At 23.2% G+C, this 14,838-nt stretch overlaps 6 protein-coding genes across 6 annotated transcripts; 3 read left to right on the forward strand and 3 right to left on the reverse strand.

Annotated features, from left to right (window-relative positions):
* Nucleotides 1–8: 8 nt before the first annotated feature.
* Nucleotides 9–4,113, reverse strand: DICPUDRAFT_43381 (uncharacterized protein; the record flags this gene model as incomplete). Its single annotated transcript, XM_003294364.1, has 2 exons — nt 9–454; nt 3,297–4,113. Coding segments are annotated over 2 exons (1,263 nt in total), but the record flags the coding sequence as incomplete, so codon positions are not given.
* Nucleotides 4,114–5,620: 1,507 nt separating this feature from the next.
* On the forward strand, nt 5,621–7,257 carry DICPUDRAFT_90664 (uncharacterized protein; the record flags this gene model as incomplete). Its single annotated transcript, XM_003294361.1, has 3 exons — nt 5,621–5,960; nt 6,047–6,256; nt 6,998–7,257. The coding sequence occupies 3 exons, from the start codon at nt 5,621–5,623 to the stop codon at nt 7,255–7,257; spliced, it is 810 nt and encodes a 269-aa protein (XP_003294409.1).
* A 442-nt stretch (nt 7,258–7,699) lies between these two features.
* Nucleotides 7,700–8,539, reverse strand: DICPUDRAFT_84889 (uncharacterized protein; the record flags this gene model as incomplete). Its single annotated transcript, XM_003294365.1, has 2 exons — nt 7,700–7,752; nt 7,816–8,539. The coding sequence occupies 2 exons, from the start codon at nt 8,537–8,539 to the stop codon at nt 7,700–7,702; spliced, it is 777 nt and encodes a 258-aa protein (XP_003294413.1).
* Nucleotides 8,540–8,809: 270 nt separating this feature from the next.
* On the forward strand, nt 8,810–9,595 carry DICPUDRAFT_84890 (uncharacterized protein; the record flags this gene model as incomplete). The annotated part of the gene is made up of 1 exon (XM_003294362.1): nt 8,810–9,595. One exon carries the CDS (start codon nt 8,810–8,812, stop codon nt 9,593–9,595), a length of 786 nt encoding a protein of 261 aa, XP_003294410.1.
* Nucleotides 9,596–9,735: 140 nt separating this feature from the next.
* DICPUDRAFT_5127 (uncharacterized protein) lies at nt 9,736–12,637 on the reverse strand (the record flags this gene model as incomplete). Its single annotated transcript, XM_003294366.1, has 2 exons — nt 9,736–11,854; nt 11,919–12,637. Coding segments are annotated over 2 exons (2,838 nt in total), but the record flags the coding sequence as incomplete, so codon positions are not given.
* Nucleotides 12,638–13,192: 555 nt separating this feature from the next.
* Nucleotides 13,193–14,749, forward strand: DICPUDRAFT_159408 (uncharacterized protein; the record flags this gene model as incomplete). The annotated part of the gene is made up of 2 exons (XM_003294363.1): nt 13,193–14,427; nt 14,515–14,749. Coding segments are annotated over 2 exons (1,470 nt in total), but the record flags the coding sequence as incomplete, so codon positions are not given.
* Between the last annotated feature and the right edge of the window lie 89 nt (nt 14,750–14,838).

The following is a 14,838-nucleotide window of genomic DNA, read 5'->3' on the forward strand; positions in this document are numbered from 1 at the left end:
GTGGTTGATCAAAGCCATCTTCTAAAGATAAAACGTGTAACTGTTTCTGGAATTGAACCAGGTATTAATTGATACTTGATGTTTTCTAAATACAAACTTTTTACGGTGGGTGGTATAAAATTAAGTGGTTGATCAAAGCCATCAAGTAAATATAAACGTGTAACTGTTGCAGGAATTGAATCAGGAATTAATTGATATTTGATGTTTCCTAAATGCAACCATTTTACGGTGGGTGGTATAAAATTAAGTGGTTGATTAAAGCCATCAAGTAAATAAAAATGTGTGACTGTTGCAGGAATTGAATCAGGAATTAATTGATATTTGATGTTTCCTAAATGCAACAACTCTACGGTGGGTGGTATAAAATTAAGCTGTTGATTAAAGCCATCAAGTAAAGATAATTCTGTAACTGTTGCAGGAATTGAATCAGGAATTAATTGATATTTGATGTTTCCTAAATGCAACCATTTTACGGTGGGTGGTATAAAATTAAGTGGTTGATCAAAGCCATCTTCTAAAGATAAACGTGTAACTGTTGTAGGAATTGAATCAGGAATTAATTGATATTTGATGTTTTCTAAATACAAACTTTTTACGGTGGGTGGTATAAAATTAAGTGGTTGATTAAAGTCATCTTCTAAAGATAAATATGTGACTGTTGCTGGAATTGAACCAGGTATTAATTGATAATTGATGTTATATAAATACAAACATTCTATGGTGGGTGGTATAAAATTAAGTGGTTGATTAAAGTCATCAAGTAAAAATAAATGTGTAACTGTTGCAGGAATTGAATCAGGAATTAATTTATATTTGATGTTTCCTAAATACAAACATTCAACGGTGGGTGGTATAAAATTAAGTGGTTGATTAAAGCCATCTAGTAATAATAAATCTGTAACTGTTGTTGGAATAGTTTTGGGTAAGTGTTTTATATGTCCAATTACAAGGTATCTAGTTTTTATATGACTAACATCACACCCGTCTTGGTAAAATGTAAACTCTATATTAAAAGCTTTATTAAAGGAGTTAAATTAAACATTAGCGGAAAAAAATTAAAATAAAATATTTCATGTTTAAAATTTACATTTTAGAGTTTTTAAAACTTTTTTAACTAAAGGAATATCATCAAGAATTTTTAAATAACTGTTTGTTAGATCTTTGATTGAGTCGAGTTTATTTTCTTTAATTATTAATTGAGTATCTTTATATTCTGGTAAGTTAATATTATTGATACTTGATAAAAGATTGTTACATTGATGATTGTATTTTAAAAGTTTAATTAAACCAATATTATTAACATTATAATTAATATTAATATCATTATTATAATTAATTGCATTATTAATTTTATTATTAATGTCTTCTATTGTTGTTGTTATTATATTATTTATATCTTTATTTTCGTCAAATTTAGTTGTTAATAATCTTCTGATATCATTTTCTTTTGCATTGATAATAGCTTTTAATTCATTAATTTTATTTAAAAGCATATCAAAATTCTTTGTATTGTTATCTTGAATTTGTTTAAAGTGATTGTTTGATTCATCCAATTCTATTTTATTATTTTCTAAATTGTTGATTAGTTTTGGTATTGTTTGATTTTCTAATTCTTGTCGTATTTGATCTCTAATAATTAAATTTATATCACTTAATTTTTTTAAATTATGACCATTATGAATATCGTGAATACAATCATAACAGAGAGGAATGTAGTTTGGACAAGTCGAGCATATTGAAATAATATCTTGGTGGGGATGAACTAAGCATTTGGTATCATATTGTTGATTATTTGACATCATTTATTTTTATAATTTAAATTTTGTTTTTTACAATAATTATTTATTATTAAAAATTTTTTTACAACAACAATAAATTTAAATAATAAATTTACACAGAGTTGCGATCTTATAAAAATAAAATAAAATTTTTTTTTTTTTAAAAAAATAAAAAAAAATTTAAATTTTTTTAAATTTTTTTTAACAAAAATTGAAATTCGAGTGACTTAATTTAATAAATAGCTATAATTAATTACATATTAAACTTTTTTTATTTAAATTATCAAGTTTTTCAATATTGTAGTTAATTTTAGAATTTTATAATTTTTAATAATAATTAATAATAATAATTATGGAATTGAGATCTGATTTATTTTAAGTAATTCTATTCGAGTGATAAATTGTGAAATTGAAGCATTGTAAAGATTGAAGATAACCAAAACATAATTTTAATCTACTTATATATTTGGTAATATTTTACTACACTTAAAGAGAATGGCTAAAGTCAAATGACAGTGCTAAATCTACAATAGAGATAGGTAAAATACCAACTTGAATAGGTTGTGATTTGATCTTTGATTTGGTTTTATTGATAAAGGAATTGGATTCATTTGAAAGTTGGATGGGCTTGAAAAAATAAAAGGAAAGATTTGTATTATAAAATGTGTCATTTTTTGTGGCTATAGTAAAAAAATAATTTATAATTATAACTAAAGTAACTCCATCCTACATTACACTTTTTTTTTTTATTACTACTTTTAACAAAAACCTCTATGTTAATTCAGAAGTAAAGCTATTGTGGTTATAATAATAGTAAAAAAAAATTACATTAATCAAAGTTGTGGTGGTTATTTTATTTATTAATTAATATCAATTGTTTGAGCCGACTCAGTTTATCAAATACATTGCAGTTATGAGGATAGGATCAGTTATATTCAAAAAGGAGCTTGAAGTCCATTTTATAAAGGTATTACAATGGAGCTATTATGTTTAAGGATTATAGCGTTTGAAAATTAGCAAGTATAGTTTGATGAAGGTAATCATGTTGAACAGGTTGTATAGAATCTAGAACTCAGGGAGTGTTAAGAGAAGAGGTTATAGCTTAAAAGCTAAATTGAAGGAAATAGCTTGTGGGAGCATTCATTTGTAATTAAGACACTAAGTGGTAATAAGGGTTACAAATGAAATCAGAGGTATAATAAAGCAAAATTTTATTTACTTCTTTTTATTTTAAAACGTTTATTTTATTTTATTTTTATCAATAGTGTTTTTAAATTTCTGTCAGATAAAGAGTCTGGTATTGGGTGTGGATATTGCCAACTAAGCTCTATTTGGGTAACAGATTGAGCGACAGTATTTAATATTAAGATATTTATCTTTTACAAGGTAACTGAAATTTGTTTTTTTATTTTATTTGATTATAAATTTTTATTTTTGGATATTTGTATTTGGGGAGATATTCAATTCTTTGATCGGGGTTTGAAATGGAGTCAGGTTCTAAAGGATAGACTACATCACCCATATATATATAACTTATGGATTTAGGGATAATACCTTTTGTAAAACGTTGAGAGAAACCTCCATCAAATCTAAGAGTAGTTAAATGATTTGGAATTGAACCAGGTATTAATTGATACTTTATGTTATGTAACTCCAAAACTTTTACGGTGGGTGGTATAAAATTAAGTGGTTGATTAAAGTCATCTAGTAAGAATAAATGTATAACTGTTGCAGGAATTGAATCAGGTACTAATTGATACTTGATGTTTTGTAAACCCAAAACTTCTGCCGTGTGTGGTATAAAATTAAGTGGTTGATTAAAGCCATCTTGTAAATATAATTCTGTAACCGTTTTAGGAATTGAACCAGGCATTAATTGATACTTGATGTTATGTAACTCCAAAACTTTTACTGTGGGTGGTATAAAATTAAGCGGTTGATCAAAGTTATATCGTAAAATTAAATGTATAACTGTTACTGGAATTGAATCTGGTATTAATTGATACTTGATGTTTTGTAAACCCAAAACTTCTACCGTGTGTGGTATAAAATCAAGTGGTTGATTAAAGCCATCTTGTAAATATAATTCTGTAACCGTTTTAGGAATTGAACCAGGCATTAATTGATATTTGATGTTATGTAAATACAAGTTTTTCACGGTGGGTGGTATAAAATTAAGTGGTTGATTAAAGTCATCAAGTAAGAATAAATGTATAACTGTTGCAGGAATTGAATCAGGTACTAATTGATACTTGATGTTTTGTAAACCCAAAACTTCTACCGTGTGTGGTATAAAACTAAGTGGTTGATTAAAGCCATCTAGTAATAATAAATGTGTAACTGTTGTTGGAATAGTTTTGGGTAAATGTTTGATAGGTCCAATAGCAAGGTATTTGGTTTTTATATGACTAATATCACACCCTTCTTTGTAAATTGTAAATTCTATATTATCAACTTTATTATAGGAGTTAATTTAAATATTAATAAAAACATTAGTATAAAATTATAATAAAATATTTAATGTTTAAAACTTACATTTTAGAGTTTTTAAATCATCAAGTACTTCTAAATAACTGCATGTTAGATCTTTGATTGAGTCGAGATTATTTTCTTTAACTATTAACTCAGTATATATATATTCTGGAAAGCTATTATTATTGATATTTGATAATAGAGTGTTACATTGATGATTGTGTTTTAAAAGTTTAATTAAACCAATATAATTATTATTATTATCATTATTATCATTATTATTAACATCATTATTATAATTAATTGCATTATTAATTTTATTTATATTGTCTTCTATTGTTGTTGTTATTATACTATTTACATCTTTATTTTCTTCAAACTTAGTTGTTAATAATCTTTTGATATCATTTTCTTTTGCATGATAATAGCTTTTAATTCATTAATTTTATTTAAAAGCATATCAAAATTCTTTGTATTGTTATCTTGAATTTGTTTATAATGATTGTTTGATTCATCCAATATTTTTTTATTATTTTCTAAATAGTTGTTTAGTTTTGGTATTGTTTTATTTTTTAATTCTTGTTGTATTTGATTTCTTAAATTTATATCATTTAATTTTTTTAAACTATGACCATTGTGAATATCGGTAATACAATCAATACAGACAGGAATGTTGTTTGGACAAGTTGAGCATATTGAAATAATATCTTGGTGGGAATGAACTAAGCATTTGGTATCATATTGTTGATTATTTGACATCATTTATTTGATATCATTTTTTTATAATTTAAATTTATTTTTTACAATAATTATTTATAATTTATTTATTATTAACACTGTTTGATAACAAAAAAAAATAAAAAAAAAATTTTTTTTATAAATTTGATTAATTAATTTTTTATTGTTAAAAAATAAAAAAAATTAATTTAAATTAAATTAATTTTTTTTTTAAAAAACTAAAATTATTTACATGAAAAAATTTTCAAATACTTCAAGAAAATATTAGGATTCAAAGATATAATTATATTAAATATTTATTATCGTAATAATAAATATTTAAGTAAAATTATAATTATTTATTGTATGGAGCATATTACCCATAGTTATTAGTTTAAAAAAAAAAAATTAATCTTCCATGTGATAAAAAATCAGATAATTTATTTATAAATAAAAAATAATATTAAAAAATGATCCTCTAAAATAATTTGATTATTTTTTATTTAAACATCTAAAAAATTATATTTCTGTTTTTATTTTTTTTTTTTTAAAAATTAATTTTTTTTTTTTTTTTAAAATTAATTTTTTTTTTAATTATTTTTATTTTCAATTTATATTAAAATTTTAAAAATATAATTTTATTTAATCAAATCATGGTTAAAAAAACAGTAAATAAAATTGATAAAAATGCTAATATATTTAGTGTTTTAGATACATCAGATGATGACAATGAATACATTGCAAAAGAAATTCCGGTAGAGCCACCAAAAACCGAAATTGGAACTAAAAACAACGCTATCCAAAAGAAACAACCAAAAACTGAAACCAAATCAAAAAAAGAAAAAATTACTTCCACCACCTCCAAATCATCACCAAAATCATCAACTCCATTAACAACCACAACTAATAATAGTAATAATAATATTAATAATAGTAGTTCATCAAAAAATGAAGAAAAAACCAAATTAAAAAAAATTGAAAATGAAATCAATAGTGATTTTCAAGAAAACTATCAACAAGATGCCAATAAATCAATTACAAATCAATTTTATCAATGTTTATTGTAATCTTACTTATAGCTATTGTATTTCCATTTGAAAAACTTATTGGTTATGTTTCATCTAGATTAATTGCATTGGCCCTATTCTTCTTTTTATGCTTTCAAATTAAAGAATATGTTTTTCCAATCTTCAAAAACAACTCTAGAAATAAAATCATATCAGTAATTAAAACACAACAAGATTTAAGAAAAGAAAAAGAAACATTATCAACCAAATTAAAGGAAACAAGTGATCAAAAAGAAAAGAAAAAATTAGAAGATCGAATAGTGTATTTAAAAGCAGAAATCAAAAGATATGAAAAGTTATTTGAAGATCTAGATAAAGAAAATGAAAATAAACAACAATGATCCATATTTGGATTTTCATTATAATAATAATAAATCATTATCTTTTTTTTTTTTATTATAATAATAATAAATCATTTTAATAATTTAATTAAATAAAATTAACCAATAGAATCAAAAATAGAAATTATTTAATTACAATAATTTTGATATTCACCAAAAATTTCATTATTTTCATCCTAATAAAATTCATTTGAACTTCTTCATAAAATATAATTTTTAATGTGCGATACCAAAATTTTATTTTTAAAAAAATATTTATTAAATTTTTTTATATTTTATTTTTTTTTTATTATTTTTTTTTCTTTTTTTTTATTATTTTTTTATTTTTTTTTTAAAAAATATTTTTTACAATTCATTTAACACTTTAATTAAATATTTTTAATAACAAAAACAATATATATATATTTTAAAAAAAGTAATTATTATTATTATTATTTATTTGTTTATTATTTTTCTTTTTCTTTTTTCTTTTTTTTTTTTTTTTTTTTTTTTATGATCGGATGGTATTGGAAGAAACTGATGTGATCCATGCATCATAAAATAAATAAAAAATAAAATAATGCACAATATTTGCAAATATTAAAATTTTACAATACTAATATTTCTATTTTTTTTATTACAGTGGGCTTTTTTGGATTCATTGGACATTTAATTTTTTTATTAATTAAAACTCCTTTCCTCATTCTCTTCACTTTACTTAAATTAGTTTTCCACCCAATTTCATTTTTAGTTCTTTTAATTTCACTCTACCTCTATTATACTTCATTATCAGATAAAAAAGATTTACCACAAAGTGTTCAAAACTTTGCTCCAGTATTCAGACCAACTGGTAAAAATATCAATGGTACAAGAGGTGCTAAAGGTGTTAAAACAAGTAAATAAATCAGTCAAATAAATAATAATAATAATAACAGTATATAAAAATCATCATAAAATGTTCAATATAATATAACACACATCAATATTTTAATTTTTCAATCACTCAGTTACTATTTACAATTGTATCCATTGTAAATATTCTATTTTACTGTAAATGGTATATAAAAAAATAAAAAAAATAAAAAAAATAAAAAAAAACATATTATAATACATATTTTAATTTTTATTTTTTGTCCACTTTTGCAATTTTATTTATAAAAAAAAAAGAAAAAAAAAGTAATTTAATTTATTGGTTTTACATAAATATACAAAGTTTTTAACATTCTTTGTTTTAACGCAGAGACCTATATCTCTCTTTTTATTATTATTAAATATTTAATAAGGAGCTTTGACTAACTATAATACAAGTCATGATACATTGTTTTTGAAATCATCCTTTTTGGAATTACAAATTTTCTATTGTGTTATCAAGGTCAAACAAATCTTTATATAATGAGTCTATTAAAAAAAGTTAAAATTAGTAATAATTCTTTTTTTTTTTTATTTGTATTATTTACTTACATAAACCTGTATTTTTATTAATCTCTTCTAAAATCGTAGTTCTATTTGGCTTTTCTATTTTTTGGTTTTCTTTTATTATTTGATAAAGTAAATTTCCACTTATATTTTCATCAATTTCGTCTTTAATATTTTCTTTGTTTTTTATTTTAACCATTTCCTCATCCACTACTTTGTCCTCTTCTTTCCCCAATTCTCTGTATTCACCTTCTTCATTCAGACAGTAATTTTCTTCATAGTCTTCATTATCTTCATAATCTTCCTCATAATTTTCTTCATAATCTTCTTCATAATCTTCCCCATAATCTTCTTCATTTTCATAATCTTCGTATTCTTCATTTTCTTCATATTCTTCATATTTTCCATTCTCTTTTTCTTTTTGTTGACAAATATTTTCTTCGATCTCTTCATTTTCATAGTCTTCATAATATTCCTCTTCGCCATTGTTTTCATTTTCATAGTTTTCATTATATTCCTCTTTTTCTTGGTTGTATTCAGATTGCTGCTCTTCTTCTATATTAAATTGGTTTGTTTCTTTTTTAAATACATGCGTTATTTTTTTATTTGGATATCTTATGCTGTGAGGATTTAAAAATGTTTGTTTAAATATATTGATCATTTGATATTTATTATCATTTTTATTCTTGCTGTTATTTATTGGAAAAAAAAGAGAATCTGGTACGGGATCATACCAAATATCGTCATCTTCATCTAAATAATATTCCATTTTATTTGTGTACAATATAAATAATGATAGAATCAGATAAACTATATAAAGGGGTAAAAATAAATACAAAAAAAAAAAAAAATTAAAAGTTTTTTAAAAAATAAATTAAAATTTAAAAAAAAAAAAATAATCATTTTTTTCATTTTTCATACAATAAAAAAGATAAATAATAAAATGATAAAAATAATTAAAAAAATAAATAATGTAAAAGCGATACATATCACCCCATATAAAAAATGTTTTTATTTTAAATCCAATGACTTGGAAATAATGATAGAATCAGATAATAATAAACTAAATAACAATAAAAAGAAAACGGTAGATTTAATAATAAAGGAATATTCAAATGACTACAATCAATTTGAAAAATATTTAAAACACCAGGAACCGCAGGGAAAAGATTTATATCAATATATGGTATTATCAAGAGCAACTTTTAATGACAATGATATAATAGCAAATCAATTTTACAATACCTTTAACACATACTTAAATAATAGAATAACGATAGCAGAAACAGATGAAGAGACATTAGATTTTATATTAGAATTTTATTCAAAATCACTAAATAAAATAGATAAATTATTTTCAATCCTCTTTAATACCAGTGACATCAATAAATCACAACAATATACAGTAAACCAATACTTTTATATAATCGATTCAATAATGATAATTCAAAATAAACTTATAACAACAGAGTCGGAAGTTATCAGAATGAAACCTTTGATTTATAAATTCATAGATACAATTTTACAATATTTTAAAATTAATTCAATCTCATTAAATATTGGGAACTATAACAAGATATTGGAAGTGTATTCAAATTTTAATGATAAAGAATCAATTGTGAAAACTCTAGATGACCTTTACCTATCTTTTATAAAACCAGATATGAACACATATATGTTAGTATTCCCATTCCTAGACTCAAACCAATCAAGCACCCTCATGTCAAAAATAAAAGGAAATTCAAATTTCAAAACTGGTAAAAATACATATCAACTATTAAATGAACAATTCGAAAAGCTATTACAAGAAGAAAACAATAAATAAAATATAAAATATAAATATAAATAAACCAATAATTAATTAAATAATTAATTAAATTTAAAAAGTTTATTAGTTTTATAAATAAAAAAAAACAATTTGTTTTTTCTTTTTATATTTATTTAATTGTAAACTATATTATTGATATCTAATAATAAGAACTTATCTCTTGATTTTGTTTGTTGGTTCATTTTGGTGTTTGTTTCACTTTTCGAAAACTCTTCTATTGAAATTTGGTTTCTAGTAAACAAAGTTGCCCAATACGATTTAATAAATGCTCTTAAAAGTTCTCTTGGAATGTAAAAAGTAGTCAAGTCATCTAGTTTTGGTATTTGTTCGGTTTGTAAGGCACAAAGTATTGATAGTGAGGATGAGCTATTATTTAAAGTATTATTTGATCTTGGTGGTTTATAATAATTGATATCTACAATATTCCAACCTAAATTTTGAATCTCGAAACTAAATGGTAGTTGTATAAGCTTATCGGCATTACTAACTTCACAAACTTTACTACCGCTTGTACTTTTCAATGCTTCTAAAAATATTGTATTTGGGCCTGAAATATGGGTTTTTGATTTTGAAATTATATTTATAATTTCGACTGATTCGTTTAATAGAATTGTATCGATCATTCTATTTTCTTGAGGATCTTTTGAAAACTGTAATAAATTACTTGATAAAATATTATTTTGATGAGTTAATACATTGGTAATGATACCACAATTGCTGTTTAATAAATAAGAGAATATAGATGACCCCAAAATGGTTGGTGTAGTTTTGTTTTGGTCAAAATATGAAACTGCTAATAAAATATGAATATCCTCTGGTCTTCTAGATACTGAAGATTTGGATTGGTATGTTGTGACACTTGAGCTATGTTTTAAAAGTTGCTCTAGTTGCTCTCTACTTTCAATATCGATGTCTTGTGGTAAGCAATTGTAAAATTCGTTGAATAAATCTTGGTGATAGTCTACTGCTAGATCGATAATGCTAATTGATTGGTTAGTTTTCCATTGCTCAAGTGAATCTATTAATGGTATCCTTTCTCTTCTTGAAATACTATCCAACATTGTCATATAATCATGATCTCTTTCATACCAATTTGCCAATTTATGGCAATTATGATTTCTTTTTGATGTACTTTCCCAAAAGCTAACTATAAAACTGTTTATCAATGTGTTTGGTAAATAATAATACTGCTCTGTGCCAATATTCAACTGTGGTATTCTTGGTGTAATTAATACTAATAGGTTAAGTGATTTGCTTTTAATATTTTCAGTTGATAATGGTGGTTGGACATATTGAATATCTAATTTTCTCCATCCCATATTAAATAAAAATTCTTTTTTATAAGATATCTCGGTAATGTTTGTTTCAATAGTGTTACATTTGTTTGTTTTAATAGCGGCATCGACGCTGCTTTTACCTGTATCGTTTGATGGTAGATCTCTATGTACTTCATTTGATTCTAAAAATATAGCATTACAACCGGCTAAATTACCGCAATCAATTGCATTTTGTTCTAAAATATCTACAGCACGTTGAATTAATGCCCTTGCCATATTTTCTGATCTATTATTTGGACCATCACCAACTAAGAAATAAGTTAACAGACCACAATTTGTTTCTTTATGGTATTCGAATGCCAAACCACCACAAATAATTGGCTCTTGTTTTGATGTATCCTCATCTTCGTGATATCTTAATGCAACCAATAAATGAAAATCTTCGTTATCTATTAACAACTGTGTATCCTGCTGTTTCTGTTTCTGTTCTTTCTGTTGCTGTTGTTCTGAAGAAGTTGGTAACATTTTAAACCAAACATCCAATGGCTCTAATTCGTTTATACCTGGATAATTTGGAACTAATACTTGGTTATAAAATTTTGTAATTAATTGCTTTGAATCAAAACTATCTCTTAAATCTAATAATGTCCAGGGTCTATTCCATGGTAAATCTAAAAGTGGTATTTTCTCTCTTCTATTTAACTGATCCATCATTCTTCTAAAGTCGACATCTTGTTCCCAATCTTTATTTTCTAAACGTGAGTAACAACTTGCCCAAAAGACTCTTAAAAAATTTAATAGTAATGATGAGGGTAAATAATATCTTTCTTCTTTCCCAAACACTTGCTTTGGTATAGTTGGTGTTAATAAACAAGTTAATAATAAGTCTTTACATTTTCCACTTTCATTTGATAAGGGTGGCTGAATATAATCAAAGTCCAATAATCTAATACCTAATTTATAAAATATTGCGTGTCTCCTAAAATATAATAAATATTATTAATAATTTGTTTTTTTAAAAATAAAATAATAATAATAATTACTTTGCTGGATCCATAACATCATCTTCAGGTTTAACTTTTTCAGCAGAATTTGTTTCTAAAAAAATTGCATTACAACCAGATAAATGGCCTCTTGTTTTGCCATTTTCCATTAATCTACTTGATGCCTCTTTTAAAAGTATTGCAGCAAAACCTTGACCTCTATAATTTGTGTTTACTAATAAATAGGTAATACAGCCACAATTTATAGATGGATAGTACTCGAATACAATACCACCTAATATATTGGATTGGCCAGGTATAACATGCTCTGGTGGACATATTGCTAATAAAATATGAAAATCAACTCTATCATCTTCATCGCTACATTCACTATTAGTTGCTGTTGTATAAATATCTGCACCATTATTCATTATTATATTATTACTATAACTACTACTATATGTTGCACTTCCTTCATTATTTGTACTACCAATAAAAATTAAACTATCTTCATCTTCGTTTATATTATAATTACTATTATTATAATTATTAATATTATTATCTGAAATTATTTTATTACTATTATGATAACCAAAGCTATTATTACTATTATCGTCATTTAAATTATCTTCGTTATCATTAAACATCTCCACCCAATTTTCTAATGGCTCTAATTCGTGTTCATTTGGAAAATTTGGTATAACCAACTCTTGATAAAATCTTTCTAATAATTTAAAATCGTAATTATCTTTTAAATCAATAAAATTTGGATTTATTTTTATTTTATTATTATTATCCATTTTAATGGGAAATAATTGTGTTTTTTTTTTTTTTTTTTTTTTTTATGTTTTTTATTATACAAAATATCGTATTCCTTAATTCGTTTTTTTTATTATAATAAATATTTTTTTTTTTCTTTATTTTTATTTTTATTTTTTTTTATTAAAATTTTTTTAAAAATTTTTCAATTTTTTTATTTTTTTTTTTTGGGGTTAATCTCATTATTTGTTTTGGATGTAAATTATAACTATTTTTAAAAAAAAATTGACTATCAAATTTCCCGGTACAAGAAAACTATGTTTTTAAATTCTTTAAAGAGAAGGACCCAAACAAATAACAAAATAACTAAATTATTTTTCTCACATAGAGTCACTTTCAATAATAGTATCAACAATAGTGATATTAAAAACGATAATAATAAAAATAAAAATAGAAATAACAATAATAACAATATAAATAATAAAAATTTATTTAATTTACTTTCAACATATAAATATAAAGACATGTTTTTTGACAATAACAAAAATAATAATAATAATAATAATAATAACAATATGAATAATATGAATAACACAAACTATAATAATAATATGAATAATATAAATAATATGAATAGTAATTATTATAATAATAATAATAATAATAATATGAATAATATGAATAATATGAATAATATGAATAATATGAATACAAATAATAATATAAATAATTTTAATTCAAACAAGTTCGATTTTAATAACCTTAACTTTAATAATAATAATAACAATAGCTTTAATAACAACAATGATAACTTTATAAATAATGTCTTTAATCATAGTAGTTTTAATATCAATCTTAATAATATGAATAACTATGATAATAACAATAATAATAATAATATAAATAATAATATGAATAATAATTTATATCAGGGGAACAATAATTTAAACCAATTTAACAATAATCAAAATTTTAATAATAATATATCCAACAACAATTACAGTAATAATAATTTTGGTATTAAAAACTCTCCTTTTTATACAAACCCCGATAATATTGATAATTCCAATAATAACCCCAATCATCATTATAATAATAATAATAACAATAATGAATCAAATAATAATATGAATAATATGAGTAATAATAACAATAATAATATTAAAATGGATAATAAACCAAAAAAAATATCTCAATTTTTAACAGTAATACCACCAGAAGTCGATAAAGAATTTAAGGCTGCAGGAGTATTATTGTATGCGTATCATGAAGGAAAAATTAAATTATTAATGGGATGTGAAGATAGAACAAAAAAAGGAAAAAGTACTATGCAGAATTCAAATGGCTTTTATGCATTTTTACCATTTGGCGGCAAGGTTGAAAAAGGAGAAAAAGTAATCGATACAGCAACTAGAGAATTTAATGAAGAGACTGGTTTCATATTCAACGATAGAATAGATGATTTCCGTCAACTTTTCGAATCTGAAAACACACACAAACTTTGGGTACCAAATTCAAAATATGTTTTATTTTTCGCAAAAATTGATTACGATGAAAGCATTCCATCCAAATTTGCAAATATTGACAAGTCACTTTTTGATCACACCGATCAGTTATTTTTAGAATGGATTGAACAAAAAGAAATGGAGCCATGTAAAATATCCAACACATTGTTTAACCGTCCAGATGGAACCGTTGGTGAATTTGCCAAATTTTTCTGTTCAATGTTTTTCTTTATAAAACCATTCTTTAGGGCATTATTAACAGATTTCCAAAATGGTGGAAATGGTGCATTTTCACCTATAGACTTGTAGGTCATATATATAAAAATATTATATTAAAGTTTATATTTTATATTCTAACTCTCAACATTTATTACATTTATTAATATACTAAGGAAGACAGGAATTTCAAGACAACAACAACAACAACACCACCAGAGACAACTCTCACACCACTCAACTGTAAAAGAAAGAAAATTAAAAAGAAATAAAAAAAATACAAAGTTAGAACAAATAAAAATGGTCACAAAAAAATCAGATACCAATGTAATTACCACCAATAACACAAACCCCAATACTACCACTATTAAAAAGACAAAGAAAACTAAAACTGCAGAACAATTAGAAAGAGTGAAAATGAAAAGAGTTCAGAAAAAACAAAGAAAAATCTTATTTAAATCTCTAAATAATAACAAATACAGGAGCCACAACAATAAATA

Source organism: Dictyostelium purpureum (genome assembly GCF_000190715.1).
Source record: "Dictyostelium purpureum unplaced genomic scaffold DICPUscaffold_555, whole genome shotgun sequence".
In the NCBI taxonomy this organism is placed as follows: domain Eukaryota; phylum Evosea; class Eumycetozoa; order Dictyosteliales; family Dictyosteliaceae; genus Dictyostelium; species Dictyostelium purpureum.